The following is a 15,077-nucleotide window of genomic DNA, read 5'->3' on the forward strand; positions in this document are numbered from 1 at the left end:
AAAAAAAAAAAAACAACCAAAGTAACTCTTGAAACAGACAACTTACTAAAGAAGCCCACAGAGGGGTTGGAAGCAGAGCACAGCCCTCTTCATCTGAATGCACAGAAGAAAACCTTGTGATTTATACCTTAACCACCTCAGACAGTTTCACTGGGCTGAGAAAGCTACACTAGAATATTCTCTGGAGCGTTTGGCAGAATAATGCCCATTTCTTGGGATTAGGGAAATTGGAAAACACCTGAGGCCCAGGAGGGGCAGCTCTGCCTATCTAGGTGGCCCTGGCTCCGAGACTATTCCTCACCCAGCATAGGGCCAGCAGCCTATTCTGGGGCTTTCTTGGGGAAGCTAGGATGGCAGTGGAAGGAGCAGGGGCAGGGGCAGCTTCTGTGTCCCCTGACCAGCCCCCAGACTCCCTGACAGCACAGCAAGAGGGGCAGGTAGCTGCTTTTATCGATCAATATCTGATATCAAGGGATCAAGTAGATGAAATATAAAGCAAATATTTTTGTAAGGTCAAGGGGAAACAAAATTTTTATTCATATTGGCATTTTAGTTTAACACATACATATTTTTACTTTTCCCTATTTTTTTGGTACTTATCTCTTTTAAATAGTCACTGTGAACAGTGGCAAGCATGGTATTTATACAACTCTTAATGGGAAGGCATGGTGGGAAGACAGGTTAAACAGTATTTGCCTTTGGCTTTTTCTTCTCTTGGAAATAATCACACCCTTACCGGCGTGACCAGGTTCTCCAGCCTGTGTTTCAGGAGCTATGATGTCACATGAGGGAAGAGGATATGCTTGTGTGTCACTATTCATCAAAACAGTACCAAAAAAACCCTAAACTGTATAGGACCAAGAAGCCATCAGGGACATAGGCACAGTGCCATTTACTATAGGAAATTTTACTTTTTTGAGATAGGGTCTTGCTATGTAGTTCAGTCTGCCCTTGAATTCAAGGCAATCTTCCAGCCTCAGTCTCGTGAGTGCTGGGATAATAACCATGTGCTACCACGCCTGGCAGTTTCCCACAAGGGAACTTTACAAGTGGAAACTATAAAAACACTGTAAACGTCTGAAAGCTCCCTGCTATGACACTGGCCCTACTCAGTGTGTAATGAAGGTGCTTGTGGAGACAGTGCAGGCACCCACTCTGGGCTGTGTGGGAGCAGGAAAGCTTTCTTTTGGACTCTCAGTGCCATCACCTTCAACGAATTGAAGTCATGTCCAGTACCCACTTTGTATGGCACGGTGGGGAACAGTGGAAGCCAAGGGCTCTGCCAGGCACTCTCTATGGGGGACCCACAAGGGTATCACCACCAGTCAGAACTCAAAGCTCTTCAGTGGGAGCCTCTGGGCCTGTGAGGAGCCAGAGCAAGAGCAGGCCACATTCCACACCGAGAAACCTGCTCTACCCTCCTCCTTTCCTGACCTACACCGTGCAACATGAATGTCTACTCTAGGAATAAGCCCTCATCTGTGGGCTTAAAAATCTTGCTGTCACATGGACATTTGTTTTTTTGTCCACATTACTTCCTGAATTCGGGTCCTCCCTGATAGCAGGAACAAGAGGACCAATCTCCATTCATCTCTAGATAATCTGAAGGCCTGGTGGGGCCTGACTGGAGTGTGGGTAGTAAGCGCCACTGGCCCCATCACAGCTGGGGTCGTCCTGGCACTGACAGCTGGTCCAGGCTCATCTGCATTCTCCTCACTCAGCCGCTCAGCTACTGCAGGCAGCCGCAGATGACTGTTTTCTAGCAACAAACTGGTTCACTGCAGATGTGAATTCTGCTTATATCTCACTGCTATAAAGTTAACAACAATGAACACTAGCGTTGCGGGCCTGGAAAAAGTTAGAAAAAGATGAGCAGGGAAGAGAGCTACTGGTGGGAAAGGCAAAAAGAACAAATACAAATGACCTTGGGAAAAGACAGTGGCTACACAGACAGAAGTCACAGATGTTCACGGTCATTCTGATTAAACTTACACTACCCGATGGCCTCTCTTTCTTAACCCTTACCTTCTGAGTATTCCTAAACCTTCACCTCAAGACCCTGGTTAACTTCCCAGAAAGCTCTACTAACGTACTGCTAAGTTTACAGAGCAAATTTATGGCTCTAGGAAGGTAGAAAGAAATCCAACAGGGAAATGTCTGCCTTTAAGAATAAATATTCCAGAAACATTGTTTACAACTCTGCCTCCAAATTTCTCAAATCTATCACTGTTTGGACCCACACCAAATATATCCAATTCATTCCTGAAAGTAGCACACTGAAGATAGACTGAGGACTACTTAATCTGAAGACATACGAGGAAGCCGAGGGATGGACGATGCATTTCATCAAATCAATGAAACAGAGCATTACTCCAAATCTCAGGAGATACAGCATCTGTGCTCCAGGGATTCCAGGCATCAAGGCGTCCTTCAGATAATGCACTAATATAAACACCTCATCTCAGAGTGACAAGTTCCTGGAAATTCAATGAGTTTAGATTATTGGCAAAGACTGTAATGAGACAACAGATGCCCTCAGTCTTAGGCCAAAATTAGCTCATGGCTTATTTCTTAAACATGCAGAATCTTCAAGGATTAACTGTGGTTTAGACGTCTTGCTGAAGAGAGGAATATCACAAAGAGAATCTGTGTAAGTGAAAAATAAAAACCAGATGCTGTAACAACTCCGCCATCTTTGATGCTACATTCTAAATGCATGTAGTGCTTGGCTTTAGCACTAATCCCAAAAGAATTCTGTCAATTCTGTTTGCAAGACAGTTGTGCTGACACATACACTTTTGAAAACAGCCCAGAAGGGAGAGCCATTTGGTCATGGAGCAGCAGTGCCACCTAGTGTCAATTCATTCCACAGTGCACAAAGAAGGGAGCATACAGACCTTACCCTGACAGCAGAAAGGAAGCTTAGAAGAGAATACCATTATCTGAACGTCAATGTCAAATTCTGAAGCCCAGGGTCCTGTACTCAGCAGTCAACAGATTCTGTAAGGCACACCTTCCTGTCATCACTGCTGAAAGGGCCTAAGGACCTGTGAATAATCAGGAGGACATATGGAGCTCAGGAAGTACAACCCTTCATCCTAAGCAACAACCTCCCCACTGGATTCTTGTTTTCTGCTTTCTCCTTTCACTGCTTCTGACTTCACACCTAAGCTCTACCTCTAACCTAACCTACACCATTCCACACCCTGGACCTCTATTCACTTACCAGATACTCACAGTCTTCCTACTATGCACTGGCTATTGGGAAAACACACAGAAGGATTAGCTTCACCCTGAAATGTTAAGATGTCGAAGTAAAATTAATTTTACTTCCTGAAATACTGTTGATTCTATTTCTGGTTTTGTGAAAAGCAACATCTATCTGTATGGTGGCCCAAAGCAGAGGAGTCATTTGGCCTTTGTTCCACCCACAAGCAGCCTGTTATTTTTCCACCCTGCTCCTCTTCTCCAATTTCATCAGGATCCACATCCATCAGGATGTGCCTGGTTATGCTGCTGGAACAAATCTGAACCTTAGGTACCAGGGACATTTGTCGTTCATGGTGCATGTTCATCGTGGCAAGGGGAATGGAAAGTGGAACTTAAAAAAAAAACGTGATTAGAAACAGCATTAAATCTACCCCACTGACAAAGTTTCAAGAATAAAGTATTGGTATCTATAAACAAAATGCTTCATGGTAGATGTTTACAACTTTTGATCTTGCCTGACTGAAACCACCCTCACACAGCAACTGTCCATTCCCCTCCATCTGCCCTCTTTCTGCTTCTTACTCTATTTTAACACCACACGAGTGGAAAGGAGGCAGTGTCTGTCCCTCTGTGACTTTGAATTTCACTCACTGTGATACCCTCTAGCTTCATCCATATTGTTCCACTGACAGCTTGGCCTTCATTTCTTAGGCCAAATACTATCCTATTTTACAGGAGTACCACATTTTTACCCACTCAACCATGGATCTATTGTTTCTGTCCCATAGTAGCTGTAAACAGTGCTGCAATGAGCACAGAGGATGCCTTCTGAGATCACAAGAGGATTTTAACTCCTTCCCCCTGGGTTGCCTTTTCACTGACGGTTCCCCTTGCTGCATACAGCTTTTTAGTTTGATACAGTCCTACCTGCCTTTTTTTTTTTTTCCTGGTACTAGGGATTGATCTCAGGAACTTTCACTTGTGAGGCAGACGTGGCGCCACTAAGCTAAATTCCCAGCTCACCACTTGTCTGTTTTTGTTTTTGGTGTCACCCAGGAAATCAGGGGCAAGACCAATGCTATGAAAATTTCCTCAAAGTTTTCACCTAAGGATTTTATAGTTTCAGGTCTAAGCTTTAAGATTTTAGTCCACCTCAAGTTGGGTGTTGTGCCCAGTATGACAGGGGGTCCAATTTCATTCTTTTACAGGTGCACATCCAGCTTTCCCAGAACCTTTTCCTGCATATTGTCCTTTCCTCAGTGTGTCTTGTGGAAACTTGGCTGACTCTCCAGGTGTGGATGGACTGCTGAGTTCTCTATTATGTCCTATCAATCATATGTGTTTATGCAAATACCACATTGTTTTGATTATTATAGCTTTGTAATGGGCTGTGAAGTAAGGAAGTGTGAGGCCTCCAGTTTTCTTCTTCTGATTGTTTCTGTTCTTTGGGGTCCTTTGTGGTTTCATTTGAATTTTAGGACTATTTTTTCTACTGCAGAAAATGCTAGGATTCTGATAACTGCACTGAATCTGTAGATAACTTTGGGGCATATGGACATCTTAATATAAGCCTTCTAATTCATGTACACAGGGTGTCTTTCCATTTATTTATGACTTCTTCAGTTATTTTTTGCAGTGTTTTGTAATTTTCAGTGTACAAGTTTTTCCTCCATCTTTGGTTAGATTTAGTCCTAAGAATTTTATTTTTGATGCTATTATAAATTGGGCTCAATTTCCTTTCTGGATTGCTCATTGTTACTATACAAAAACATACTTGATTTCTGATCTGCTGGATTTATATCCTGCACCTTTGCTGAGTTTGTTATCTCTAATAGCTATTTCGTAGAAAATTTAAAGTTTTTTACACATAAGACCAGGTCAGAGCTAGGGCTATAGCTCAGTGGCAGATTTACCTAGTATGTGTGAGGCCCTGGATTCAACCTCAACACCACACCCACACACACCCACACACACACACACACCCACACACACCTCTCAAGCTATCAGTGAACAGATAATTCTACCTTTTACTTTCTGGTATAGATGTTTTCTGTTTCTTTTTCTTGCCTGACTGCTCCAGGTAGGACTTCTAGTACTATGCCGAACAGAAGAGGTGAGATGGGTATTCTGCAATCTGGCCTTTGTTCCCTAAAGACCTGTGTATTAAAGGCCTTGACCTAAAATGTACCAATAAACTCAACGAGGGGGGGAAAAAATAAAAAAATAAAGGCCTTGTCCACAGAATGGCACTACTGGGAGATGGTAGAATTCTAGGTCAAGTAAGAGGCCGCCAGGTCACTGGCAGGCGTGTGCCCTCAAAGGGACCTGGAACACTGTCTTTTTTCTCTTTTACTTCCTGGCCACACAGCAGCTGGTCTGCTCTGCCCTGCACTCCTGGCATGAGATATGACAGGCCCAGAACAATGAGGCCATATGATTGTGGAAGGGCTCCAAATTCTGGAGCTAAACAAGCCTTTCTTCTTCAGAAGCTGATCACCTTGGGTTTCTGTGCTAGCACAGGAGTACTACACCAGAGCACCCTTACCTTGCTTCTGATCTCAGAAGAAAAGCTTCCCAGTTTGCTGTTTAGTTTCCACATATTTGTGAATTTTTCTATTTTCTTGCTGCTAGCAATTTCTAGTTTCATTTCATGGTGGGCAGGAAAAACATGTAGTAAGATGTCAATCTTCTTACAGCTATGGGACCATGATCCAATTCTCTATATTGGAAAATTCTCTGTGTGCTTGACAAGAGTATGTCTTTTGCTCCTGTGAGGTACAAAGTTCTGAATAGGCCTGTTAGGTCCTTTTGGTCTTAGTTTTGGTCAGATCAGCTGTTTCCTTATTAATCTTTCTGCTGGTTTTTCTACCGCTAATGAAAATGTGATACTAAAAAATCCTGTTTTTGTATTGTCTATTTTTCTTTTCAGTTCAATGTTTGCTTCATTTATTTGGGTATACTCATTTTGGGTTCGTTTTTATCCCAGGGTTTGTTCATTCGTTTGTATCCAGGGTGGTTAGATCCAGGACACTTCCCACCCAACACCAAAATCTGCAGATGTAGTAAACTAGATTATACACCTTGGTGTAGTCTTCCTTGGTTTACCTTATCTTCTTGGTCTTTTTGAGATAGGGTCTTGCTATGCATTTTGGGCTGGCCTTGTACATACTATGTAGCCCAAGCTGGTCTTGAACTCATAGTAATCCTCCTGCCTCAGCCTCCCTAGTGCTGGGATTACAGACGTGCTACACCATGCCCAGCTCACAGCCATTACTTCTTCAATTAAGCTTTCTGCCACCCCTCCCCCTTCTTCTTCTGATACTCCCAAAATGTGTGTAATGCTCTACCTGATGACCACTGTTAAATCCCTTAGGCTTTCTTCACACTCATTCTTTCAATTTTTGCTCCTTGGGCTGGATAATTTCAAATGAACTGCTTTCAGTTTACTGACTCTTCTGCTTTAAAACTGCTGAATCCTGCCCGGCGTGGTGGCACATGCCTGTAATCCCAGCACTCGGGAGGCTGAGACAGGAGGATCGCTGTGAGTTCGAGACCAACTGTGGGCTACACAGTGAGTTCCAGGGCAGTCTGAACTACATAGTGAGACCCTGTCTCAAAAAAACCAAAAAAAACAACAAAAAAACCCCACAAGACTGCTGAATCCTTCTAGTGTGTTTTTCATTTCAATTTTTGTATTCAGCTCCAGAATTTTTTAAAAACAGTATTTTCTCTTTTGTTGATGTCCTGATTCTGTTCATGCAATATTTTCTCAAGCTTGTTGACTGCTTTTATGATGGTTATTTCAAATCTTTTGTCAGGAATTCATATATATCTGTTTTTCTTTTTTTTTTTTGGTTTTTTGAGACAGGGTCTCACTAGGTAGTTGAGACTGACCTGGAACTCACTATGTAGCCCAGGCTGGTCTCGAACTCACAGCGATCCTCCTGTCTCAGCCTCCCGAGTGCTGGGATTACAGGCATGTGCCACAATGCCCAGCTGGTTTCTACATATGTATTTTGTTCCTTTGATTGGGCCTTTTTGTGTATGTGAGCCTTGTTACTTTTATGTTTGGATTTACACATTTAGAAAAAGAGTCACCCCTCCCAGTCCTTACAGAATAGCTTTGTATAGGGAAATACCTTCACCAATCATTGAATTCTGGGGCCTCTCAAGCCTTTTCTGTGGATGTGTCTTTTCTGAGTCTGTGCATGGAAATTCCCAGTTAGAGGTTTTGCAGCCCCTCGAGTAGGTACCCTCCTGAATATGAAACCTCTTGTATCTCCTCATATCTGGTCTGAGGTACTGCCAGGTCTTGAGTTGCTGTAAGTCAACGTTTTTGTTTTTTGGTCTCAGCAGCTCCCAGGCCTCTAGAGTATACAGAGTACTATTAGCACTCCGAGTTGGGCAAAACAGAAACTAGTCCTTAGGCACCCCTGGAAAAGCTGGAACACTGGACACACAATCCATTCTTCTCTTCCTTTTCCTATCACCCAGGCAAGATGCTTCTGAAGTATACCGGGCTATGTCTACTATACCCTGGCTCTTCCAGAGGAGTACAAACTCTCTGGCATGCTTTGTTCTCAGTGACACACAGACATGCAGCATACAGACTATACCAGATCCTGTTCTGTTTTAGGCAGGGTCTTGAAAAGCTAGAATGCTAGTTTCATGTTCAACTTTCTCTTTCCAGAGAGAAGCAGGAAGTTTAGAATTCCCTACTGCCTATTCTGCACTGAGCTTGGGAAAGGCAACAGTGAGTGAATGTGTGCTAGTTCTACTGCTGCATTTTTTTTTTTTTAATGGAAGCGATCTATTCACACTCACATTTTACTGGCCAAAAGAAACAAAATGGCTACTTCCAATTTCAGCTAGGCATATATATATTCCACCATAGACAGAAGAAGAGTATTTGGTATTCTTAACTGGAATCTCTGGTGCCTCTAGGAAGTCCCACGGACAACCCAAGCTGATGTTCTACACCCTCACTGGCCACTGTCTCAGACTTGCGTATATCCTCCTGCTGTTTCTCAATGTCTCTGGAGTGTAATGGGACTCTCTTTCTCTTTAGGCTTCCAAATAGTATATCAGCATTCTTCCTGGGCCACATTACAGAATCCTACCAGGAAATGTAGTTTTCAGCTTTCCACCCAATCCATAAAGACCCCCGAGGAGCTGGCAGCAATGCACATATCTCATCTGAACTACATGGCAGCCAAACAGGTCTTGGTATTTACCTCTCCCTTTCATAGTGGCTTTAAGGTCTCGCACACATCCAGCTCCTGAGCCTCCTTTGTAACCCTGCTACCAGTGAGTGCTCCAGGTTGCTGCTGCTTCTTTGGTCTGGAACATTTTTCCATTTTTATTACTCTTGCCCTTTTCCTCCTTTGGCTATGCTCTCCTGGCTCTACATTTCAGTTCAGACATCGCCTTTCCAGGCATTTCAGTGCCTGACACACCACACACACACACACACACACACATACACACACACACAAGGACAGTCAGTTACTATGCTTTCCTAGTTCCAGAATGTTAGATACCACGAGGACAACTGTTATGACCCCCCATGGCCTAGTGTGGGGACAGATGATGAAATGGCTTTATCAGATGTAAACACAGATGGGTTTCACACAGAAATATTAATGTTGAAATCAAAAGGGGTAAAGTTTCAGTTTACTACTTTAGTTTTTTCCTTCTTCTTTTTTTTGGGTACCAGGGATTGGGGCCTTGTGCTTCTGAGGCAGGCAGCAGAACCACAGAACCAACTGGGCTAAATCCCTAGCCCAGTTTCTTCCTTCTTTTCCAATATCTACCTCAATTTCTTCCCTCTCTACAAAATACTACAACATTCAACTCTGATTATATGGTTTTAGGAAAAGGGCCTAAACCACATTTGCCTAGGTGGACAACCAATATTCACTAAAAACTCTGAAGTGGCTTATAAATGATGAATTTGAAGACACTTTTAGCTCACAGAATGGGAACCTAGTTTAAGAGAGAAAAATTTGTAGCAGTAAGGTGACCAGATGGCTCTGGTCTCATCTGACACAGTGAGTTCTAAGAACAGTCACATGGAAAACCTACCAGACATGAGAGAAATGTTACAATGCTGCCCAGTTCTTTAGCTACAGGAGTGTCACTTTGACGTTGAGAATGGCAGGAAGTTTGTATATGAGTGGGGGTGGGGGGTAGTATTTGAGCAGAAGGAAAAGGGCAAGCAAGAAAACTGAAGATGCAGTGAAGAAAAACAAAATACTTCACATTGGAAATTCCAGCATTTGTCTTTGCATGAAGATGACATAAAACTGGGATTCAGAGTTTTGTCACACAAAATCTAGAACTGGCCCCCATCTCTGTAACCACGTCAACCACCACCGCAAAGTACCGTCTCTGCTTTCACAAAAACAAGAACAGTCAAATCTCCTCATTCACCAACATGCAGATACACAATGGCCACCAGGATTGCCCATACCAGAATTCAAATATATGTGCAGAAAAACACTGCTTCCTTACCTTCCGGCAACGAGGGTTAGGACAACTGAACCTCTTCACATCACTGTCCAACAGAGCAGGAAAGCTGCAGGAGGGGCACCTGGGAACAAAACAGCAGAAGCAGCAGGATTCAGCATGAGTCTTTCTTTGGCTTCATGCAACTGTTCCTACTAAGAGGAAGTTCGGAACTGGACAGCAATACTGGTTACTCCTCCATTTGCATTGAAACATGGACCGAGCCTCTTCTCTGTACTGGCTCTTTCCAGGACACACAGGTACCATTCCTTACTCAGTGCCAGTCCCTCAATAAACATATATCGCAACCTTTATGAGAATTCCTTGCACAAGTGATTTTATCTCTAACTCAGGGTAAAATCATTGTACTCACAGGCCAGTATATGAGGAGGTAGCAAAGGATGTAGACAAAAACATTCAATCTATTGATTTTTCTGTTAATAAAATTAACTATCTTATTTCTTAGTAAGAAATGCCAGAAAACCTGCAGGATGTAGCATTTTTAAAAATACACCTCTTATTTAATAGAATTTACATACAATAAAAATTACCTTATAAATTATACAATTAATGGTCTCAGTGTCATGAGATTGTACAACCATCATCACTATTGAAATTTGAAACATTTTACTCACCCTGAAAGGAAAACGCATCCCCATTGGCCACCTCTCCCCTCCAGTCCCTAGTCCACACAAAACACTAATCTATTTTTTGTTTCTATTATACACTTTTTGTATATGTTTTATATAAATGAATGATACACTTGTGGTCTTTTGTACTAGGTTCCTTTGCATAGCAAACTTCTTTTCAAGGTTAATCTATGATGTAGCATACATTAGTACCTCAATCCTTTCTATTGCCAAGTGGTGTTCCATTTTATGTCTGTATTATGTTGACAGAGACACTCATCAATCCGTGGAAATTTGGGGTGCTTTCAAATTTTGACTCTTATTAATACTGCTGCTAGGAATAGTGATATGCAGTTTTATATATATATTCAGGCAGCACTGTTAAAGAATTATCTTCACCCAAGCAAAGCATCCAGGTGGTCTTCACACTGGGAAGACTCTGTGAACTCACCTGACAAGCTCATCAGCATAGGCCGCAGCAACTTCCTCTTCAGCTTTTCGCTCGTAGTATTTATACAGGATGGTCTGTGGAAGCACCTTCTCCAGCTCACTGGTTGGGAAGGAACACGTGCAGCTGCCTTCCATACAGCTGAGCTCTGACTAAAATAACAAGGGAATGAAAAGCCTCAGAGGTTAAATGGCTCTCTCAATGGAAAGCAAAGAGCAGTAAGATTCTGAGGTGGCAAAGATCTCTCTGTCCTTCTTTTTGAGAAATCACATCCCAAACAAGGAAACCATAAGACAAAACAGAGTGCCTGGTGATAAAACTACAGGACCTCTAGCAGCCCAAACCACAATCCATGAAGGTGGGAAGGATGATACACTGCTCAGTGGAGTAGAGGAAGAAGGCCTCAGCTCTGTGTCTGAAAATGAGAAGCCGGAGAGAAGGAGCTGTTTCCCTCTCCAGATCCTGGAAAGCTAGAGAGCCCCTAGGAAGACAGCTTAGTGGGGGATAGGGTGGGAACTGACATGAATAAACAACAAATGAGACAGGGGCCTCCAGTTATTACTCCTCTGATGCAATCAACAGACTCCTGGAGAAAGGACAAAAATGCAGGAATAGCTGCACCAAAAGGGAACCAGTTGGATAAGGCAGAGCTGAGGTGCAGTCTGAAGTCAGGGTGAGTAAAGGTTGTACACTGAAAAGCCTCCTACTCAGCTCTATAATGCAGGAAGGTGGGCTCACACCCGTATCTGAACCCAGCAAAAACCACTAAGACTGTCAACTGCAGTTTATAACACAAAGCATTCACTGGCCATCTGGGCACCTAAAATCAGATTCGCCAGCCTCTAAACGTCATTACTTAAACAGCTTCCAGGTGCTCTTTAATACAAACAAAAACTGCCAGACATTTGAAGAACCCTTCTGATCAGAAAAACATTAAACACATGGAGAAATGTATCTTAAAAATAACAGCTAAAATCTAGAGTTTCTTCAACACACAATCTCTTTCAATGTTCACAACAATCCAATGAGTGTCTCTCTTCTAAAGAAAATGCTTAGCATTTAACTAATTTGCTCAAGGTCACCCAGACAGTAAGTGGAAGGTCCAAGGTCCAATGCTCTCTGCCACACTCCAAGGCCATGCTTTTGGAAAAACAAAATCTTTTTATACTTTGAAATAATGTATTATGAGATTTATAAAAGTTGCAAAAATAGTAGAGTTCCCAAATCCTCTTTACCCAGCTCATCCTGATGTTAATGTCTTAAGTAACCATAGCATATTTAATCAAAACCCAAAGTTAACAATGGTGCAATCCTGTTCACTAAGCCACAGCCTTTATTTGGACTGAAAGTTTTCCATTAATGTCCTTCCCCCCACATGCCATGATCCCATATTGCATATAGCTGCCATGTCTCCTCTGTCTCTTGCAACTTGTGTCAGTATGATTATTATGATTGATATATTTTTGTTTTCATCCATATTTCCTGGCTTATGATTCCAATGGCTCTTCTTATTTCCTAAATGACTACAATAATGTTAAAAGTATTTGGCATTTGGTCTTTATAGTTTCTGAAGCAGTTTCAAGACAATTTCAGAGTGATAATGTGGACACCAGTCTTGCCAGTCTTTTGTTATAATGTTAGGCATCAGAAAACAGTCTTAGTCTTTGTTGCTGTGTCTCTGTCTGTCTGTTGCCATCTGTCTCTGACCTTCTCCTACCCTCCTTGTACCTGCTTTTTTTCCCCCTCAAGGCAGGCTATAGAAACCAGAATTTCTCTTTTGCAAGGCTGGTCACAAAAACTAAAAATACACTGTAACCTTTCCCTACCTTTTTTTTTTTTCCTTCCAGAGACAAGAAGGTAAGTTTATTTTACTGTCCAATTGTTTTCTTTAAAAAGTTTAATGCTGGCCCAGGGATTTAGCTCAGTGGCACCAGGCATGCCTCATAAGTGCAAGGTCCTGAGTTCGATCCCCAGTATCAAAAAAAAAAAAAGTTTAATGTTTAATAAAGTCAAACAAACTTCTATACCACAGAAACCTTCTGACATGTACATTGAAATATTATTACTATGTACAGCTTCAAAAACAAGTAAAGTGATGTTGAACATCCTGATTATACTTAGGCTATAAGAAATTTCCTAGATGGCCAATGTTTTCCTTGACTTGGAAATAATTCAGATAACTGAAAAATATAAATAAGACCGTTAATGAATTGAGAATCATAAAAATGCTACCTGAAGTTCAGTCATCTAGATCTTGGGAAGTTCACAGTGGTTATGAGTTCAAGATGCAGAATGAAGCCCTGTGAATGTTCAAACTTCAGTGTTCCAGGAGAGGTCCTGTAAGGTTCACAGTTGGCCTATCAAAAATGATAAGGTATCTATCCCATGTTGTGTTGGAACTTGGTATATGACTCATACACGATTTTTCACTGGCTCATGGACTCCATTTCCATCAATGATTAAAGGTGCATAGAATTCTTTATATGCCACATAACTTCCTAGTCCTTCTCTAGCATAGGAGATAAGGGGAGAGATTTTACACATTGGCATCCTTCAAGCAGGGAACTGCTGGAAGTCAAGAACCATTTTCATCTATGAAATGGCCCCCCTGCACTGAGGACCCAATAATGGCGAGTGGACCTCAAAGCACGCCTTGCAGTGTACAGTTGTCCTTCCCATTCTATCTGCATTCTTTAGTGGGGAAAACTCATCTTCCCATAATACTTCATCTTTCACAAACTTCTTTGCAAACTCAAAGATGCAAAAGACAAATTTTTCCATCTTTATTTGTTTGGCTTGTCTGGCTTTATTGAGTCCCCTTGGAAATTCATATATAGAATCTTCTTTTGAGCTACCTGGTGCTGCAGCTAATGTTCATAAACATTGACAACACCTCTCAGAAGTGGTATGGTGAGGGAATGACTGGTAATGCTGCCTACACTGAACAGCAATCATCCATCTGAGCTTTGTTTCTGAGCTGTTGTCAGGGAAATTTCACTATATCCTACCACTTCATATACTCCATCCACTCAGCAAACCACTCTAAGTGGCTCTGTAGTGTTTGCCTTCTCTACCACCTTTGCCCCATGGTCTGCTCCTTTCTGAATGCAAAATCCAATTGTGGGTCTGCTGCTTTTACCAATATACTGTCCACACAACAAACATGAATGCACCAAATGCCCTTTGTTCCATATCCTCCACAATATTCTGGACTGCAAGAGCCTGATTAAGACCCCCATTTCCATCTGGGGCCATAGAAACTTTGTTCTTCTCTTCCAAAATATTTTTTCCATCAAAACTCGTAGCAGGTAGCATTTCCTGCTGAAAAAAGACTGTATTCTCTCTCTGTCTCTTAAACCAAAGTACTTGAGCTTTGTGAGGAACTCCTTTGTTGCTTCCATTGTTCCGCCACTGGTCAAAATATACCATGGAGAAACACATTTGTTGCTATAATATTTTTCAGCTAACAGCTGTAGCTTCAGTATATGCTCTGCTTGAACCTGAAAAAGTGGCTTATGGGATGATAAACCAACATTATACATCCCCTTGAGATATACAACTTCAAGTCTTGTCCCCTGCCCACCCGCCAGGAGAACTGCTACTTTGCTCTGAGAAATTTGGGAAAGCTCTTCACTTTCCCAGGCCTGGAGCTGACCTTCGTCCTTAATAGCACTGCCCAACACCTCTTAGACAGGTTTCATTCGTGCTTCTGCTGCTCTTGGCAAGAAGACTGGTTAAATCCTTCAATAGCCTTTAGGAAAAAGAAATTCAGCTCCTCAAATTTCACGGCCTGGAGCTCCACAAAAAGGTCCACCTGCTGGGCTTCTTCCAACTCATTCCTTAACTGTAGCAGGTGTTCTTGCCCAGCTTTGGATAACCTGAGTTTGAGGTCGTTAACATTCATAGGCTCTGGCAGCTAAGCTCTGTGAAAGCAGGTGTGATTTTTGTACCCGTGAACCTCCCCCGGCATGACTGAGGCTCTCTACAGGATTCTGGCTCCCTCAGCTAGGCCACTGATCAGCGTCCCAAGCCACCAGGATATATACCCTTATCTAGAGGGCATCTGGTGTGTGGGGGAAGGGTACAGGAGAGCAGTGCTGGTCCCAGCCTCCTGGCTCCTTTCACCATGCTGAGTCTTCCCTGCCTTTCTGTGTTAAACTCGGCTATAAAGAAACCTACCTTAGGGCCGGGGATTTAGCTCAGCAGTTAGGTGGCCTGCCTCGCAAGCGCAAGGACCCGAGTTGGATCCCTGGTACCAAAAAAAAAAAAAAAAAAAAAAAAAA

The 15,077-nt window shown here is 42.5% G+C and overlaps 1 protein-coding gene and 1 pseudogene across 4 annotated transcripts in view; both read right to left on the reverse strand.

The window, feature by feature from the left end:
• Window positions 1-15,077, reverse strand: part of Rnf216 (ring finger protein 216) — a 148,770-nt gene that overhangs the window by 76,251 nt on the left and 57,442 nt on the right. For all 4 annotated transcript variants that reach the window (XM_010642846.3, XM_010642844.3, XM_010642842.3 and 1 more), the window contains 2 exons: window positions 10,798-10,946; window positions 9,724-9,802 (listed from right to left, as the gene is read on the reverse strand). In XM_010642846.3, the coding sequence (XP_010641148.1) occupies window positions 9,724-9,802; window positions 10,798-10,946 (228 nt within the window). The remainder of the gene's footprint in view (window positions 1-9,723; window positions 9,803-10,797; window positions 10,947-15,077) is intronic.
• Window positions 13,207-14,783, reverse strand: LOC104875351 (annotated as a pseudogene).

Source organism: Fukomys damarensis, unplaced genomic scaffold (genome assembly GCF_012274545.1).
Source record: "Fukomys damarensis isolate Sample0158 unplaced genomic scaffold, DMR_v1.0_HiC HiC_scaffold_17, whole genome shotgun sequence".
NCBI classification, from domain to species: domain Eukaryota; kingdom Metazoa; phylum Chordata; class Mammalia; order Rodentia; family Bathyergidae; genus Fukomys; species Fukomys damarensis.